At 56.7% G+C, this 15,000-nt stretch overlaps 3 protein-coding genes across 3 annotated transcripts in view; 1 reads left to right on the top strand and 2 right to left on the bottom strand.

The window, feature by feature from the left end:
* Positions 1-2,404, bottom strand: part of PTSG_11195 (uncharacterized protein) — a 6,296-nt gene extending 3,892 nt beyond the window's left edge. Inside the window, exons 1-8 of the mRNA XM_004987783.1 lie at positions 2,322-2,404; positions 2,076-2,159; positions 1,840-1,966; positions 1,567-1,633; positions 1,292-1,427; positions 808-1,053; positions 389-575; positions 1-32 (exon numbers count right to left, since the gene is read on the bottom strand). The exon at positions 1-32 is cut by the window's left edge and continues 29 nt beyond it. Coding sequence (XP_004987840.1) covers positions 1-32; positions 389-575; positions 808-1,053; positions 1,292-1,427; positions 1,567-1,633; positions 1,840-1,966; positions 2,076-2,159; positions 2,322-2,381 — 939 coding nt within the window. The 5' untranslated portion in view covers positions 2,382-2,404. The remainder of the gene's footprint in view (positions 33-388; positions 576-807; positions 1,054-1,291; positions 1,428-1,566; positions 1,634-1,839; positions 1,967-2,075; positions 2,160-2,321) is intronic.
* A 283-nt stretch (positions 2,405-2,687) lies between these two features.
* On the bottom strand, positions 2,688-13,918 carry PTSG_11194 (uncharacterized protein; the record flags this gene model as incomplete). Its single annotated transcript, XM_004987782.1, has 20 exons — positions 2,688-2,854; positions 3,270-5,043; positions 5,234-5,337; positions 5,530-8,113; positions 8,367-9,088; positions 9,456-9,903; positions 10,224-10,349; positions 10,527-10,612; positions 10,811-10,936; positions 11,096-11,224; positions 11,390-11,455; positions 11,621-11,675; positions 11,849-11,910; positions 12,070-12,150; positions 12,350-12,393; positions 12,572-12,579; positions 12,990-13,057; positions 13,234-13,328; positions 13,499-13,565; positions 13,816-13,918. The coding sequence occupies 20 exons, from the start codon at positions 13,916-13,918 to the stop codon at positions 2,688-2,690; spliced, it is 6,915 nt and encodes a 2,304-aa protein (XP_004987839.1).
* An 831-nt stretch (positions 13,919-14,749) lies between these two features.
* Positions 14,750-15,000, top strand: part of PTSG_13151 (uncharacterized protein) — a gene marked incomplete at both ends in the record, with an annotated part of 11,586 nt that continues 11,335 nt past the window's right edge. The window contains one exon of the mRNA XM_004987781.1: positions 14,750-14,834. Within this exon, the coding sequence (XP_004987838.1) occupies positions 14,750-14,834 (85 nt within the window). The remainder of the gene's footprint in view (positions 14,835-15,000) is intronic.

The following is a 15,000-nucleotide window of genomic DNA, read 5'->3' as shown; positions in this document are numbered from 1 at the left end:
TGCAGGCAGCTGCACATCTTTGTCCTTGTACTCTGCACACACACACACACATACATGGCAGTGAAGCAGTCGCACACGGGCGATATCACATGAAGGCGGGTAGCCGCAGCCATTGCACAGTATCCATACAAGCATACAGATGTACGGCAAAAATCATACACAATACAAGTAAATCAGCACATTCTCACACTCTTCACCTTTACACACAACACACATTAACACTAACACACAAGCACACACAGACACACAGACACACACGCACACACACGCACACACACAAGCACACACAAAAGCACACACACACACATGACAACAGAAAAGCACAAAAGCACACACAAGCACACACACACACACATACAGTACACAACCCCCGCCGTGCGACCCTCACCTTCGACAAGAGCCAGCATGACGTCGCGCGTTCGCTCATCAGAGAGGTCCAGCATGGCATCGTGTGCGCTCTTGCCGGCGGCGTTGGGCTGATACGGGTCTGCCCCGAACGCAAGCAGCGTCTCCACTGCAGACGTGCGGGAAAACTTCACTGCGACGTGCAGCGCTGTGTCGCGCGTCTCCGGGTCCTGTGAGCAGTGAAGAGAGCGAGGGGGGAAGAGAGTGTGTGTGTGTGCGGGGGCGGGGGCATAAAGGTAGTGGGCGTGTCGATGTGTGTGTGTGTGTGATATGCGATGGTGGTGCCCACAAGGATATCTATCGTTCCCGGCGCGAACATACACACGCACGTAAGCGCACACACACACGCACATACACACGTAAGCACAATGCGTACGCGCGAGCATACGTGCACGCCATCACCTCGGCGGCGACGTCCATGCCCATATCGAGGAGCGTGCGGACGAGGGATGCGCGCCCCATCTGCGCCGCCTCCCGCAGCGCCCGCGTGGACTTGGTGACGCTGATGTCGTGGTTGAGAAGCACAGAGACCACCTCCTCGCGGCCGAAGCGAACAGCAATGTCGAGCGGCGTCTCACCGGCGTCGTTGCGCACGTGCACGTCTGCGTTGTGATCGAGAAGCACCATCACGGCGAAGGTTTGCCCGTTCTGCCAGTGCAAGTTGGCGTGTGCATCGAGGGGTGGATGTGAGAGAGAGAGAGAGCGAGCGACGCACACGACGCACATGCCGCACATGTTGCACATGTTGCACATACATGCAAACACACACACATGCAAATGGCGCACATGCAAACACACACACATGCACATGCACGCACACACATGCACCCACACGCACATGCACACACAAACACATGCACGCGTGCACATGTGTGCACACACATACTTGGACTGCGTTGTGAAGCGGGGTTCGGTTTTCTGCGTTGGCAATGTTTGGATCCGCCCCGTTCTTGAGCAACAACTCCATGACGTCGACGCTGTGTTCCCGCTCCTGCCATGCCGCCATGTGCAGCGCCGTGTTCCTACGATATAACCGGAAACATGTGGGGCGGGGCGTAAGAACCAGCGTGATGTGCATGAAGGGTTGGCAGGTGCAAGGCAACAACTTCTCCCTTTAAGTGCGCAAAACTCTCCAGTTCTCACAGGGCGCATCACGCTCACCCGTCTGTGTCCTGGGCATCAACGTTGGCTCCGTACGCAATCAAGCACGATGCAGCTTCCACGTTGCCTGGGCACGATCATCACAACGGGCGATTTCATGGTGTTGCGCTTAGCTGAGTCCTCGACAACACAGCAGTCATCACACCCAAAGCACACATGCAAACAAGCACACGCATACACACACATGTTCATACACATCCATGCAAGAACATACACCCAGACATACGTTGCGCACACATACTGCAAACACACACACACACAGTAATGACTAACCTCCGAGAGCAGCAAGGATGAGGGGTGTGCTGCCAGTGTCATCACGCAGATCGATGCGTACACCCGGTGCACATGGCTTCACTTGCAACGACCCGTCGTCGTTCTTGTCCAGCACGAGCGTGGTTGCCTGCCAACACGAAACGCGATTGAAGGTAATGAGCGTGAGTGCGAGGCTGGTGTGCTCACGCTGAGGACCACCCCTACACACACACACACACACAACACAGTGAACAGACGTTGGATGCGCCGTCTCCAGCTGGCTTGCGCTTTCGTCGAATGGTGCTTCGCAGCCGGCTCTCCTTCTTGCCAGTCACAATGTCCTGAGGCAAGGCGTTATCATGTGCGTGTGTGTGTCGTGTGTGTGTGTGTGTGTCGTGTGTGTGTGTGCTTGCGTGCGAGAGCCGAGCAGGTACAAAGACAAACAGAACACACACACACACACGCGCACGCATGCACAGGCATGCACAGGCGCTGGCTCGTACAAGCAGCCGGCGCCAGTCGTTGGCCCGTGCTGCCTTCAGCACATCCGGTGGTCTCGGCATGGCTGTTGTGTTTGTGGTCCCTTGTCAACTTGATTTTTATGGTGTCGGGTAACGAGGCAGATGACTGCTTGCGGGCAGGCGTCCAGCATGAACGCCCACACAACCAGCACTCCAACTGCCAATGCAATGGAACTAACGGGAGGAAGGGAGGAGATCACACAATCACATGTCACCACACCATACATCACACATCCACACGACACAGCACACAACAAAAGGAAAGCAGCAGAAGACAACCACCGATTCACCCTCTTCACTCGAAACGGAACAACACACACAACACGAAAAAGAACGAGCAAAGCACACTCAAACATGGGAGAGGGAGAGCGTGGCTGGGTTCTCCTCAAAGGTGCTGACAGGAGCAGACGTCGGTGTCACCTTGTACGAGTCGGATGTCTGGCGCCTGCGGCGCAGCCACAGGAACATCCAGACCACCACCACAAGCAGCACGCAATGCAGTGCAATCAGCACATCTGTAAACAAGCACCAAACAAACGCAGAGAAGAAACACGTGTGTGTGTGTGTGTGTGTGTGTGTGTGTGTGTGTGTGTGTGTGTGTGTGTGTGTGTGTGTGTGTGTGTGTGTAATTGTGTGTGTGTGTGTGTAATTGTGTGTGTGTGTGTGTAATTGTGTGTGTGTGTGTGTAATTGTGTGTGTGTGCATGTGTGTGATAATGTGAGTCAAAACAGAACAGATAGCATGGGCGCAGCAGCTGATGAGCGACTGAGGGCCATGTTTCGTTTGCATTCCGTGATTGTGTGATACCCGATGACCACCAACAACGCGAACCCCAACACCAACGCTGTGATGATGAAACATGGCTTCCGTCATGTGTCACACGACGCACTTCTCTCTTCAACAGATACCTCTGCACCGTCCCACACTCACAGATTGGCACGAGGATGTTGTCGTCATCGCCGCTGCCGCTGTTGTTGTTGCCAGAGCCAACGGTGGTTGCGTTTGGGCCTGCTGTGCTGTTTGTCGACCGCTGCTGCGCCATCATCGTCACCTCCATGTCTGTCAGCGGCGAGAGGCGACGGAGAATGTTGGACTGGGAGAGCTCCGTGGAGTTGGGGTTGGAGACGATGGTCTGCAGCAGATCGGCAAGTGCAGATGCCGTCTCCTGGCTCGTGGCACGGCGACGGGAGTCTGTGAGCTCCTCAATGGTTGGTGACAGCAGGTAGATGTCCACGTGGATGCCCAAGTGGTAGTTGGACGGGTCTGTTGGCGAGATGGCAATCACCTTCACGCGCGCCTGGCTGATGCCAAGCGCATCGGCAATGTCGCCCTCAATGATGTTGGTCACGTTTGCAAAGGCGGCCGACGACGTGTTGTAGAACTCCTGCTCAAACGGAACCTCCAGCATCAGGCCCGTCACCTCGACCGTGGCGGAGCTCAGCGCAAGATCTGCAAACTGGAACAGGTGCGTCAGATCCTGCTGCACGCGGTTGCCATACGGGTCCTCAACGGTTGTGAGCAGCAGGCGCGCAGACCGGGCGTTGACCTCGTCCCAGGAGAACCCGCGGCGAAGGGACATGGTGATGCGGCGGCCCTCGCACACAATGACCATGTTCGTGTTGTCGAACACGCGGTCCACCCCCGTCACCTCCATGCGCACGCGGAACCAGAACGGCTGCGCGCACTGCAGTGGCTCGTCAAACTCAAACGCAATGTCATCGCCCGGCTCGTACACGCCGTCGGCAGGCTCGGGGTATCCCAGCACCTGGGGCGCCGTGCGGTCAATGACACCGAGTGCCGTGATGGAATACTGCTCGTCAATGCCATCGGGCACCTCGTTGACAGACGCCTGGCACTGCGCGCGGATGCGCAGGTCGTACTCGCCCTCGCTCAGCGACTCAACGCTCCACCACATGGTGACATAGCCGTAGTCATTCTCGCGCGTGCTGATCTCCAAGGCCTCCTGGTCCTTGTCGCGCGCCAACAGCCACACCGTGGACGTGACGGGCTTGTACTCAACGTACACGCCCGTGAGCCTGTCGTCCTCTGTCCACTTGCGCGTGGCAAAGTCTGAGTTGAACGCAACGAGACGGAGCTCGCCAGGCCGCTCGTCCTTCTCGTCCGTGGCCTTGTTCACAACGAAGCGGCCTTCCTCTCCAACCTCACCAACCAGCTGCACGGGTGAGCACGGCTGCAGGAACTCCACCTCCAGCGTCACGCGCACCTGCGCTGCGGCCTCGTCGCTCAGGTACCCTGTCTCCGCCAGCCGCTCCTGCTCGCACAGCGACGAGAACCACAGGTCAACCGGGTCGTACTGGTAGGCTGACGGCCCACGCTTCATCACCACCGTGATCTGCGTGGCGCCAGGCGCAAAACCAACGTAGTCGATGGGCGCCACCAGCGACCGTCCGTTCACGCTGATCTCCAGGCCATCCTGGTTCTCGCCATTGACCGCATACAGCTGCATGTACGTCGTGTAGTCGCCGTCGTTGCGCAGCACAATCTCAAACACGGCTGGCTCGTTGGGCAGCACGGGTGCCTCTGGGCGCTTCAGCACCGTCATGCCAGGCTGCTCCAGCGCAAGCGTGTTTTCCTCGTGCGGGCACGACGACTGGCCAGAGGCCGTGTGGAACACCAGCGTGTTGTAGTCGGGGTGCTTGAACACTTGCACATCAAACACATCAAATGGGTCGGGGTCGCCAAGCTGTCATGGTGGTGGTGATGTAGTGAAGCGGCAGTGTGAGGTAATCATCACAAGCAAGCATGAGGGTTGGCAGGGGGCGGTGGCAAAAATGTAAACACAAGCATACAGTCACACAGACACACAGACATACACACTCAGATACTCACACACTCACAAACATTCACAAACACGCAGGTACTTGCTCGCGCACCGTGAATTCGACATGCTCCTCCTCCTGGTATCCTTCCTGGTCTTCGTGGGACGAGGACCACTTGCCAATGCCGAGTGGAGTCAGCTTGAACTCAGCACCGACACCTGCAACATTGAGAAGTGCAGAAGAGAAGAAATCGTGTCAGATCGGGCATGATGGTCCCGGCATGGTTTGAACCAGCATTGGCAAGTCAGAGCGCACGAAAATACACCACGCACGCACGCACGCACGCACGCACACACGCACACACACACACACACACACACACACACACACACACACACACACACACTGACCTGATGACGCAATGTCAAAGGAGATCTCGGCACCGCCCTGAAACTCATGCTCGCGCATGGTGCCATCCGTGACAGACTTGTCCACGCTCGTGTCGTAGGCAAAGGTGTACGTGGAGCCGCCACCAGAAAACTTGATCGTGTTGATGGCTTTGAGCCCAGTCTGCTGTGTGTCTGTGGCAGCCGTGTCGTTCAGCTGCAACGCAGACTCAATCAACTTGTGCGGGGCGAGGGCAATGCCCTTGTTCATCTGCCCGTTGATGTTGTTCTTGCCAGAGAGGCTGAAGGTATCGGGCGACCACAGCTGCTGAATGGCATTCAATTCGCCGTTTGCAGCCATGTCACGCACCTCCGTGTTGCGGGCGAGATTCTCCTCCCACGCGTCAATGGCGTTCTGCAGCTCCGCCTTCATGTCCTCCGAGTCGCCGTTGGCATCGGCGTTGGCGAGGCGTGTGCGCAGGTCTGGCAGTTCCTTCGTCTCAATCTCGTACGCGGACAGCCACGCCATTGCCTCGTCGTTCTCGCCGCTCGCAAGCGACCACGTTGTCTCCGTTCGCAGCGTCACGTCGCATGTGTCCGTGTCAAACTCCACAATGTCCGTGTCAAGGAACATGACGTTGAGCGACGGCACGAGGAACATGTCGGAGCGCTCGCCAGCCAGCACCTCGGCCTCACTGGTCGTCACGTCCAGGCTGAACGACCACACTTTCTCCGTGTCGTAGTTGTCGTTGCCGTCCTTCGAGCCAAACAGGTTTGTGGTCTCGGCCTTGATGGTGACGGGTTCTGTCTTTGCCGTCAGCAGGTTGATGCAGTTGGCAGCGCCAAGACCAACACACAGGTCAAGCGTGGCGTCCACCTTAAAGGGCGTGATTTCGAGCCCAAAGAAGAACCCACCATACTCCTCGTACGTGTCGCTCTCAATCTTGTAGTTGGCGTACGTGTTCGAGTACGTGGCGGAGGACAGGCCACCAGGCGGGTCCTGCACCACCAGCAGCGGTTTGTAGCGCGGAAAGGGGATGGACGCGCCCGTGCCCTGCGCAACATCGCCCGTCACAATCACATACAGTGACTCTGTCACGGGGTCATGTGGCAGCCGCTGCATGGTGGCGCGGAAGAGCTTCGTGTGCGGGTGGTCGCTGTCCAACGCCTCTGGGTTGGTCTGCGGCGACCCGGTCAAGATGTAGAACTGCACACGCGAGTTCGAGAGCGTGTCACCAGACGCCGTGGACGTCGTGTCCATGATCACAGGCATCTCGCAGGGGTAGTAGCACCGCTCCAGCAGGCTCAGCTGCGAATTGGTGAGTGATGGCATTGTCTCGTTCAGCACGGCCACCGTGTCTGGGGACTCGCCAAGGTGGTTCTCAATCTCAATCGTGCCCGGCACAACATCGCACGTGCCAACGCTGTCGCCGTAGTCCTCCGTCACCTTGATGGTCACCAAGGTCTGAGTGTTCTGCTGAATCACGCGCAGCGGCGTGCCGTCACTGTACGAACAGCTGTGCGACTCCTCCGAGTTGAAGGAGATGTCCAGCGTTGGTTCGGGATGGTACTCGAAGCGCGCGTACTTGAGCGTGTTGTTCATGTTCTTTGGGTCACGCAGGTCGACGTACTGTGAGCGGGATTCGCCCAGCGTGGCGGAGAAGTAGCGTGTCATCTCCTCACGCACGTTGCCGTCGCGTACGAGCCGCTTGAACCGAACAGTGATGATCTGGGCAGGCAGGTCCCACTTGGAGACGCGGTTCGAGGTGCGTTCTGTTCTCACCCAGGTTGGGCAGTTGTCGTAGCGGAACTCGATGGTGGCGCGGCCTAGCGTGAGGTTGCACTTGCCGCCCGCCACGTCCACCGTCGCCGTGTCTGTCGTCACGTCCTTGAAGTCGATGCGTTCCCACAGCTTGTCCTCGGTGATGTCGTAGTACGGGGTGCTCACGTCCTGCGACGTGACAGGATCCTGGCGGATGTAGTAGCCGCTGGGGGCGTTGGGCGTGTTCTCCGTGTACGTCACACGCTTAAAGGTGTGGGAGGAGTTGCCAAAGGTGACAAAGGTGCCGACAGAGGCGCCCAGCACGGCCTGTGCCGTGTAGTAGCCCTGGGCATCGGTGATGGCGCAGCCAACAACATAGTCGCCCTGGTTGCGGTCGTACAGGCACACCTCCACGTCCTTGAGTGGACACCCGTTGCTGTACCCCTGGTGCTCCGTGCCCTCGATCGTGACGCGGCCAGAGAAGGGCATGGTTGTGGTGTCGCGGATGTCCACCTCGTGGTCGAAGCGAAGATGTTCGACGACAACCGTCGTCTCCGTGCACGCCATACCGCCACAGGAGAAGGTGTGCTCGATGCTGCCCGTGTACTTGGAGAAGCTGAGCGTCATCGTCTCGTGCAGGGACGTGATCTGGTCGGTGATGATGTGGATCTCAAAGAAGCCGTCTTCGTCTGTTGTGCGTGTGCCCGTGACGCCGCCAACCTCGAAGTTGACCTCAACACCTTCCACAGCCAGGTGGATTTCCTCAGAGTCAATTGTCACCTGTCCGCGCACAATCGCCTCCCACTGGATCGTGAGGTACTTGCAGGTCGAGGCTGATGCATAGCCCTGTGTGGGGTGCGCAGTGGGATGGACAGAGAGGATAGATAACAAGGGGAGGTGTGATGGGGTGAGTGTGAGTAATATGGCAGCGTGTGCAAGTGTCGTCGGTGAGAGTGAGTCAGATGATGGTGGAGGGTCAACAGTGTGGGTGACATGTAAACTGCACGCGCACACGGCATGTACACCAAGGACAAGCGAATACGTTTGATTCACAGCCCACATTTCACGAGCACCTGCCACGCAACGCAATGCTACGCACGGAGCTGTCGTAGTCGACGGGGTTCGTGGCAACGACGCAGTAGCGACGCGACACGCCTGGTGCCGTGCCCACATAGCGGCGGAAGTAGGTGGGCAGCGCCTTCTCGTGGTAGCTGGTGGGGTTCGTGGAGGTCGTCGTGCGAGCGTTCGCCGTGGCACAGTAGCCGTCGCCAACGAAGATCATGGCGCAGTCCGAGTCGTCGGAGCATGCTTGCATGCAGTCGTCCTTGGACCCATCAAGGTAGTACGTGCCACTCACACCCGTGCTGGACACGGTCAAAGCCGCGTAAGAGTCTGCACTGACATCGTCTTGGCTGACACTGGCGAAGTGGGGAAGTTTCAGCTGGTGGCACACGAGCCCTGATGTTGTCTGCTGCACGACGATGCCAATGCACCAGTCAGATCGCTCCTTGCACAGGGTGGCGCACTCGGAAGCACGCGTGATCTTGGTGGAGGTGCCGGTTGCGTAAACCACCTCGTCTGTATCCGATGTTGTCGTGGACTGGAAGGAAGATGTGGATGAGGTTGTCGTAGTGGTGGTGGTGGTCGCAACACCGGGTGTGGTGAAGAGATCCGCACCGCCAGTGGTGCTGGCTGTTGTTGCCTCGGTTGATGTCGACGTCGATGTTGAGGACGTTGTGACCTCAGAGGACGAGGTGGAGGTTGACGTCGATGTCGATGTGGATGTTGTGGACGATGTGCTTGTCGACGTGAAGTGGCCACCTGGCAGTCATGCGTCGGGGGTTAGGTGCGTGCGTGTGTGTGTGTGTGTGTGTGTGTGTGTGTGTGTGTGTGTGTGTGTGTGTGTGTGTGTGTGTGTGTGTGTGTGTGTGTGTGTGTGTGTGTGTGTGTGTGTGTGTGTGTGTGTGTGTGTGGGACGAGTGTGAGTGAGTGAGCGTGTGAGTGTGTGAGTGTGTGAGTGAGTGAGTGAGTGAGTGAGTGTGTGTGTGTGGGGGGGGGTGAGTGAGTGAGTGAGTAAGAGTCGCAGAAGCGGGCGCATACGTGTTTGGATATGCCAATCAGGCTGCCATGAACGCACAGATGCTCAATACGTGCAAGCACAACAGCACGCACACTTCATAACCCTGACCTGAAGCAAGCTCTGACGGGTAGGCGAAGCGGGAGCCGGCAGTGTCAAAGGTGGACGTGACGCGCACGAAGAACGTCCCCTCTGGCATGGCGTAGAAGCTGCCATCGTCAAGCTCAGCGTACACGTCGTCGCGCTGCACGGTCAGGTCATCGTAGACGGTGGTTGGTGCGTGCTCACCACCGCACGTCTCCTCAGAGGTGACATCATAGTTGGCAGAGAGGCCAACACTGTCGCGGAAGAAGCTAAAGCCTGACTCGCAGTAGCTCTGGTCGGTCCAGGAGAAGAAGACGCGACCAAGCGACTGCTGCAGCGCGAGGTCGGAGGGGGCGCCAGTGCGGTCGGATGACAGGCACCCGCAGTGCGTGGCAATATCGCCAGACGACTCGCCGCCCACATACTGCACGCCTGTGACAAGATTGTCGTCGTTGTCGATGGGCGTGATGGTGACCTGGTTCACGTTGAACAAACAAGGACGAGAAGGTGTTGTTGGGGCAGTGAGTGAGGAGGACAAGGTGTCGAGGGGGCATGGAAGTAGTCTTGCAATTGGTAGAGGAGAAGGGAACGTAGACATGCATGCAGTCGTTGAAGCAAGACAAACGCAGCAAGAGAAGATCGCAGGCAGGTAAGACAGGCACTGACACAAACAAAAGCGCACACGCACGCACGCACACACACGCACGCACGCACACACGCAAGCACACACAACACACACGCACACACACACACACGCACACGCACACGCACACACACACGCACGCACACGCAGACCTGGAATCGCCGGCCAGGGTTGAGGCCGGTGAACGTGCGGGATGTGAGAGGGCTGTCGACAGTGACGGGGTAGTTGGGCAGGGTCGTCGTTCCAGACAAGTCGAGTGCCCATTGGCCAATTGAGATCTGCGCGTGTGATATATGGGAGGGGAGTGTATTGATGTGTTAGAGGTGGGGAAGGAGGGAGAGTGGATGAGACACGATAGCAGTGCCCATGCATGTGCACACGCACGCGTGCACACACTCAACACATACACAAACATTTACCCAACTCACGCACACATCAAACACCCCAATGCGCACCTCATATTTGGGGTAGGCGGTCGCATCGGAAATGGCCAGGCTGATGGACGTGGCGCCTTCGGTGACGACAGCGGAAGGGCCGTCAACTGCACGAATCATTGAGGCATGGTACAGCAAGATGAGTAGGGGTTGAGGGGACGCAGTGCTGCAGCACAGAATAAGCACATGAATGTGGCTGTTCACTTGTTCACATGCACGTACTAAAAGCACACGCAAATGGACCCACTCAATCACCCAAACGCGCACAACCACACGCACACACACACACGCACACACACACACACCGTCACACTCGGTGCCAGAGGAATCGATGTCGCCGTATGGACAGTTGCAGTAGAAGCTGCCCTCCGTGTTGACGCAAGTTGCAGGTGAGACGCAGTTGTGCGTGCCAGTCGTGCACTCGTTGATGTCTGCCCAGAGGATGAGAAAGAGGCGTTGGTGAGACTGTGTGAAGGCAAACACGGGTGTATGTACACGTGTTGTGCACACTTGTGTGGTGGAGAGAAACTGCCAACTGCTCTTTTGTGAAATGCAGGGCAAGTACGGCAACAAGCAACCGCGCAACCAACCGTCACACGTGCGAGGAGAACCACTCCAGCTGCCTTCGTTTGAGACGATGCGACACTCGCGTGCGCCAGCAGTTCCGGACGAAGAAAGCTCATAACCATCATCACATGAATCGTACGTGCACTGGTCACCTACAAGTTCGTGCGGTTGAGTCGGGGAGTGAGTGAATAAGTGAGGATTCGTGCGTGCGTGGGTGAAGGAGTCGCGGAGTAACGAGGGAACGTGACAGTGACAACAGCACCGCGAACACACGATGGGCACCAGGATGGACTTGTGCCTACGCACACTCAACTGACCGAATGTTCCGCCGCAATCGCCCGTGACTGTGCCGTGCGTCAGACTGAGAGATCCGCAGCTCACACCTGTGGTGGAGACGGACGAGAGTTAAAGCGTCAAAGAATGAGTGTGTGTGAGGTGAGGAGGTGAGAAGCATTGTCATGGGTGAACCGTGCAATGCAGTGACAACAAGTCTTCGCGCAGCAACACAACAGTCACGTGCAACTGGACGCACGCACGCACACACGTACGGGTGCATCCGTAGGTGCCGGAGCTGACGTAGCCGTCGCTGCTGTCACAGTTGATCTGCGCGTGCCAGGAACAGATGGAGCAATGAGCATGATGCGCGGTGATGAGGTTGGCAACATGGCGGGCAAAGACGAGTTGGTATTGAGGGAAGCCATACATGCTTCTGTTCTTGTGTGGATGAAGTATTGTTGAAGGGACCATGATGGTGGTCAAGACAGCTGTGCTCTCACCTGACAGGTGTAAATTTGCCAGCGGCGATCTTCGTTGTCGTTGTCATGGTACGAAGCAAAGCCTGCAGGCAAGCACACGTGTGTAATTGGGTATCGTGGTTATGCCAACGGTCACTTCAAGTGGTTACATCAACGGGTGAATATGATTCGCTGACTCTGATGCACATGCAAGTGTACACAACACACATGCACAAGTATACAAAGTGCGCACATGCACGCACCAGCGATTGCGTAGCCATCACGGACAGTGTAGGAGAGGGGGTCGTCAAGGTTGTTCTCGTAGCTGCCCTTTGAGCAGTAGTCTGTTGGCGGTTTCAGGTGTATGGCACAGCGAATGTAGCAACCAAGGCAGCGTCAGTAAGCAGAGAACAGCTCGATTCGATGGAAGATGGCAAGGTTGACTGAGAGGTTGCAAGCAGTGAATGGACGAGGCAATGTGTCGGAAGCAACAGTGCCACGTGCAATGTGCAAGGAATCAACACACAAGGCCCATGCACTCACCGAGGGTGGCACCGGTGATGCGGCGGCACCTGAACCTCCAGCGCCTGCAGTGAACACACGATGTACGGTGGAGACAGTGGATGAGAATGGTGGGTGCGGGCCACGGCAAGGGTCAGAAAGGCACGCACAGTTGGTTGCTGCATGGAGCAAATCACACGCAACAAGCACGCAGCAACAACAGCAGCAGCAGGCTTCCGCGAACAAGTGGTGTATCATTCGTACCGATCCTCCTGTGTAGTGTTTTTGTGTGATTGTGTATGTATGATGTGAGCGGTCAAGTGCGAATGATTCAGTGTTAGTGGTTGTGTGATTGTGCATGTAAGCGCGCCTGTGAGCAAGAACTGGGACAAGGACACAAAGTGCAGCGCACACATCAGGGTTCCACTTGTCAAGGCTTGACGCAGGCAGTTGCGCACGCAAAAGGCGTATGGTGTCTTGGTGTGAGGTACGTACTCTGTGCTGCATCGGTGTACGGGCAATACGGGAGATGGTGAGGGGGTGGGAGGTGTCGGCGGGGGTCGCATGTGAGTTGGCATGTTCTGTGTTGATTCGCGAGCAAGGCGAGCACACACAACACAGCATACAACACGTACACACCACAGTACAGGACACGCAGAAACGTGGCAAGAGGATCACGTACGTTGTTGTGGTAGGAATACGCGCCTTCGATGTAGTAGTTGGTGTTGCAGAGATGGTCGAAAGATCCGTCTGTTGTGTGCACGACAGGATCGTGTGAGACGTGTCGTTGAGCGCCACGCGAGCGATCGTGTGACAAGCATGCACAAACAAGCGGCAAGTGTGTGTGAGTGTGTATCTGTGTGTGCTTATGTCTGTGTACGCCTCTCTGCGTGCATGCGAGTCTGCTTGTGCACGACATGACTGACCAAAGTCGTTGAGGTACGACGTGGTGTAGTAGCTGCCGTATCCACTGCCGTATCGGGAGCAGCCGTACGACCAACGGCGATCCTCTCGGTTGTTGCTGTAAGCGGATGAAGAGAAGCATGGAGTGTAGATATCAAGAGCGGTTGAGTGCAGGAGTGCCACAGCCAGCGCAGGAAACAGCAAGGGCGCACAACCACGGCATGGTCTTTCTCCAGCAATGCCCACACTCCGTCCGATCAAGCAGCAAGGCAGCAATGCTCGTCGTACCTGTGATAGGAGTTGATTGACGAGATGCCTTGGCCAGACGAGCATGTGAAGCTCAAGGGATCGTCGACTGTGTGCGTGTGTGTGTGTGCGTGTGTGCGTGCGTGCGTGCGTGCATGTGCGCGCGCGCGTGTGTGTGTATGGATGTGTGTGTGTGTGTATGGATGTGTGTGTGTGTGTGAGCAAAGCCATTCAAGAGGACGACGATGAAGATGATGATGATAGGGAACAAATCAATGTGAAGGACGAGGAGACGCATGATACACACACGCACACATCCCGCTGTCACATCACACAGAACGATCCCCGATCCTACTCACAGTTGTTGTAGTATGCGTTCGCTTGGTGTTGGCAGAGGATGCTTGCAAGCAGCACGCTGCAGAGCAGCAGCATCACGGTGGCTGTCGTGGGTGGCGGCGTCATGGTGGCTGTTGGCTGTAGCCGTCGCCAAGACGGGGTGTGATCGGGTGTCTTCTTGTGCTGTGCTCTTGATCCCACACCAATCCACAAAGCTGGCTGTTGTCAGTAATGGCGAGCTGACGTTTGTGGAGGGAGGAGAGGCAACTTGAAAGAGAACAGCTGTGCTGCGGGAGGCAGTGCGCAGTTCCTTTTTTTTGTTTCTTTGTTCGCAGGCAACGAGAGGCGTTTTGCAGGTTGATGTTGTGAATCGCGCCCACACTGGTGCTGGACACTGACCGTTGGCTCAGTTTGCAGAAGTTTGCACAAGTGCCACGAAATTTTTGTCAAGGATGTTTTGCATGCATGCATGTTGTCGGCATGTAGGACGTCGTTATGCCCCGGTGGTGTCGACAGATGGTTGGCTCAAACGCAAGTAAGACAATCTACGTTCACCGAATCCAACATCGAAGACAAGCAGCATTAAAGATATGATGCCGCTTTGAGGTTGTCTTCAAGTGGCGAAGTGCACGTGGAAGAGGACTCCCTAATCAGTGATTCGGCGATAATTTGCATTTGCTTTCTCATGCTGTCCCGCACAACTGCCTCCACTGGTGGGCGCCAACCCCACACAACACGCACCTCACAACCGCAGAAACCTTTGCAGCACAATCTTTGTCCTTTGGTGTGTGTTGCTGTCCACACCCACGCTTCATTCAAGTGAAGAAGCTTGGGCGGCAGTGCGGGTTTTGATCGTTTTTCTCGCTCGCTTGCTTCCTTCGTTTTGTTGCCTTGCTTGGTTGAGAGTCAACGACCACCGCCAGAAGCACACCACCACCACCACCACCACCAGCCAATATGATGAGGATGGGCGGCCACCTTGTGGTTGCCTTGCTCCTCTTGGCAAGCGTTACTCCAGCGCAGGCATACGTCAACTGCTTCGGTGTGTGTGTGTGTGTGCATGTGTGTGCATGTGTGTGCGTGTGTCTGTGTGCGGTCGTGTCTGTCTGCTTGTGTGCGTGTGTGTGTGTGTGTGTGTGTGTGTGTGTGTGTGTGTGTGTGTGTGTGTGTGTGTGTGTGTGTGTGTGTGTGTGTGTGTGTGTGTGTGT

This window comes from Salpingoeca rosetta (assembly GCF_000188695.1).
Source record: "Salpingoeca rosetta unplaced genomic scaffold supercont1.41, whole genome shotgun sequence".
NCBI classification, from domain to species: Eukaryota; class Choanoflagellata; order Craspedida; family Salpingoecidae; genus Salpingoeca; species Salpingoeca rosetta.
Note: the sequence above shows the minus strand (reverse complement) of the source record. Positions and strands in the feature narration are given on the sequence as shown.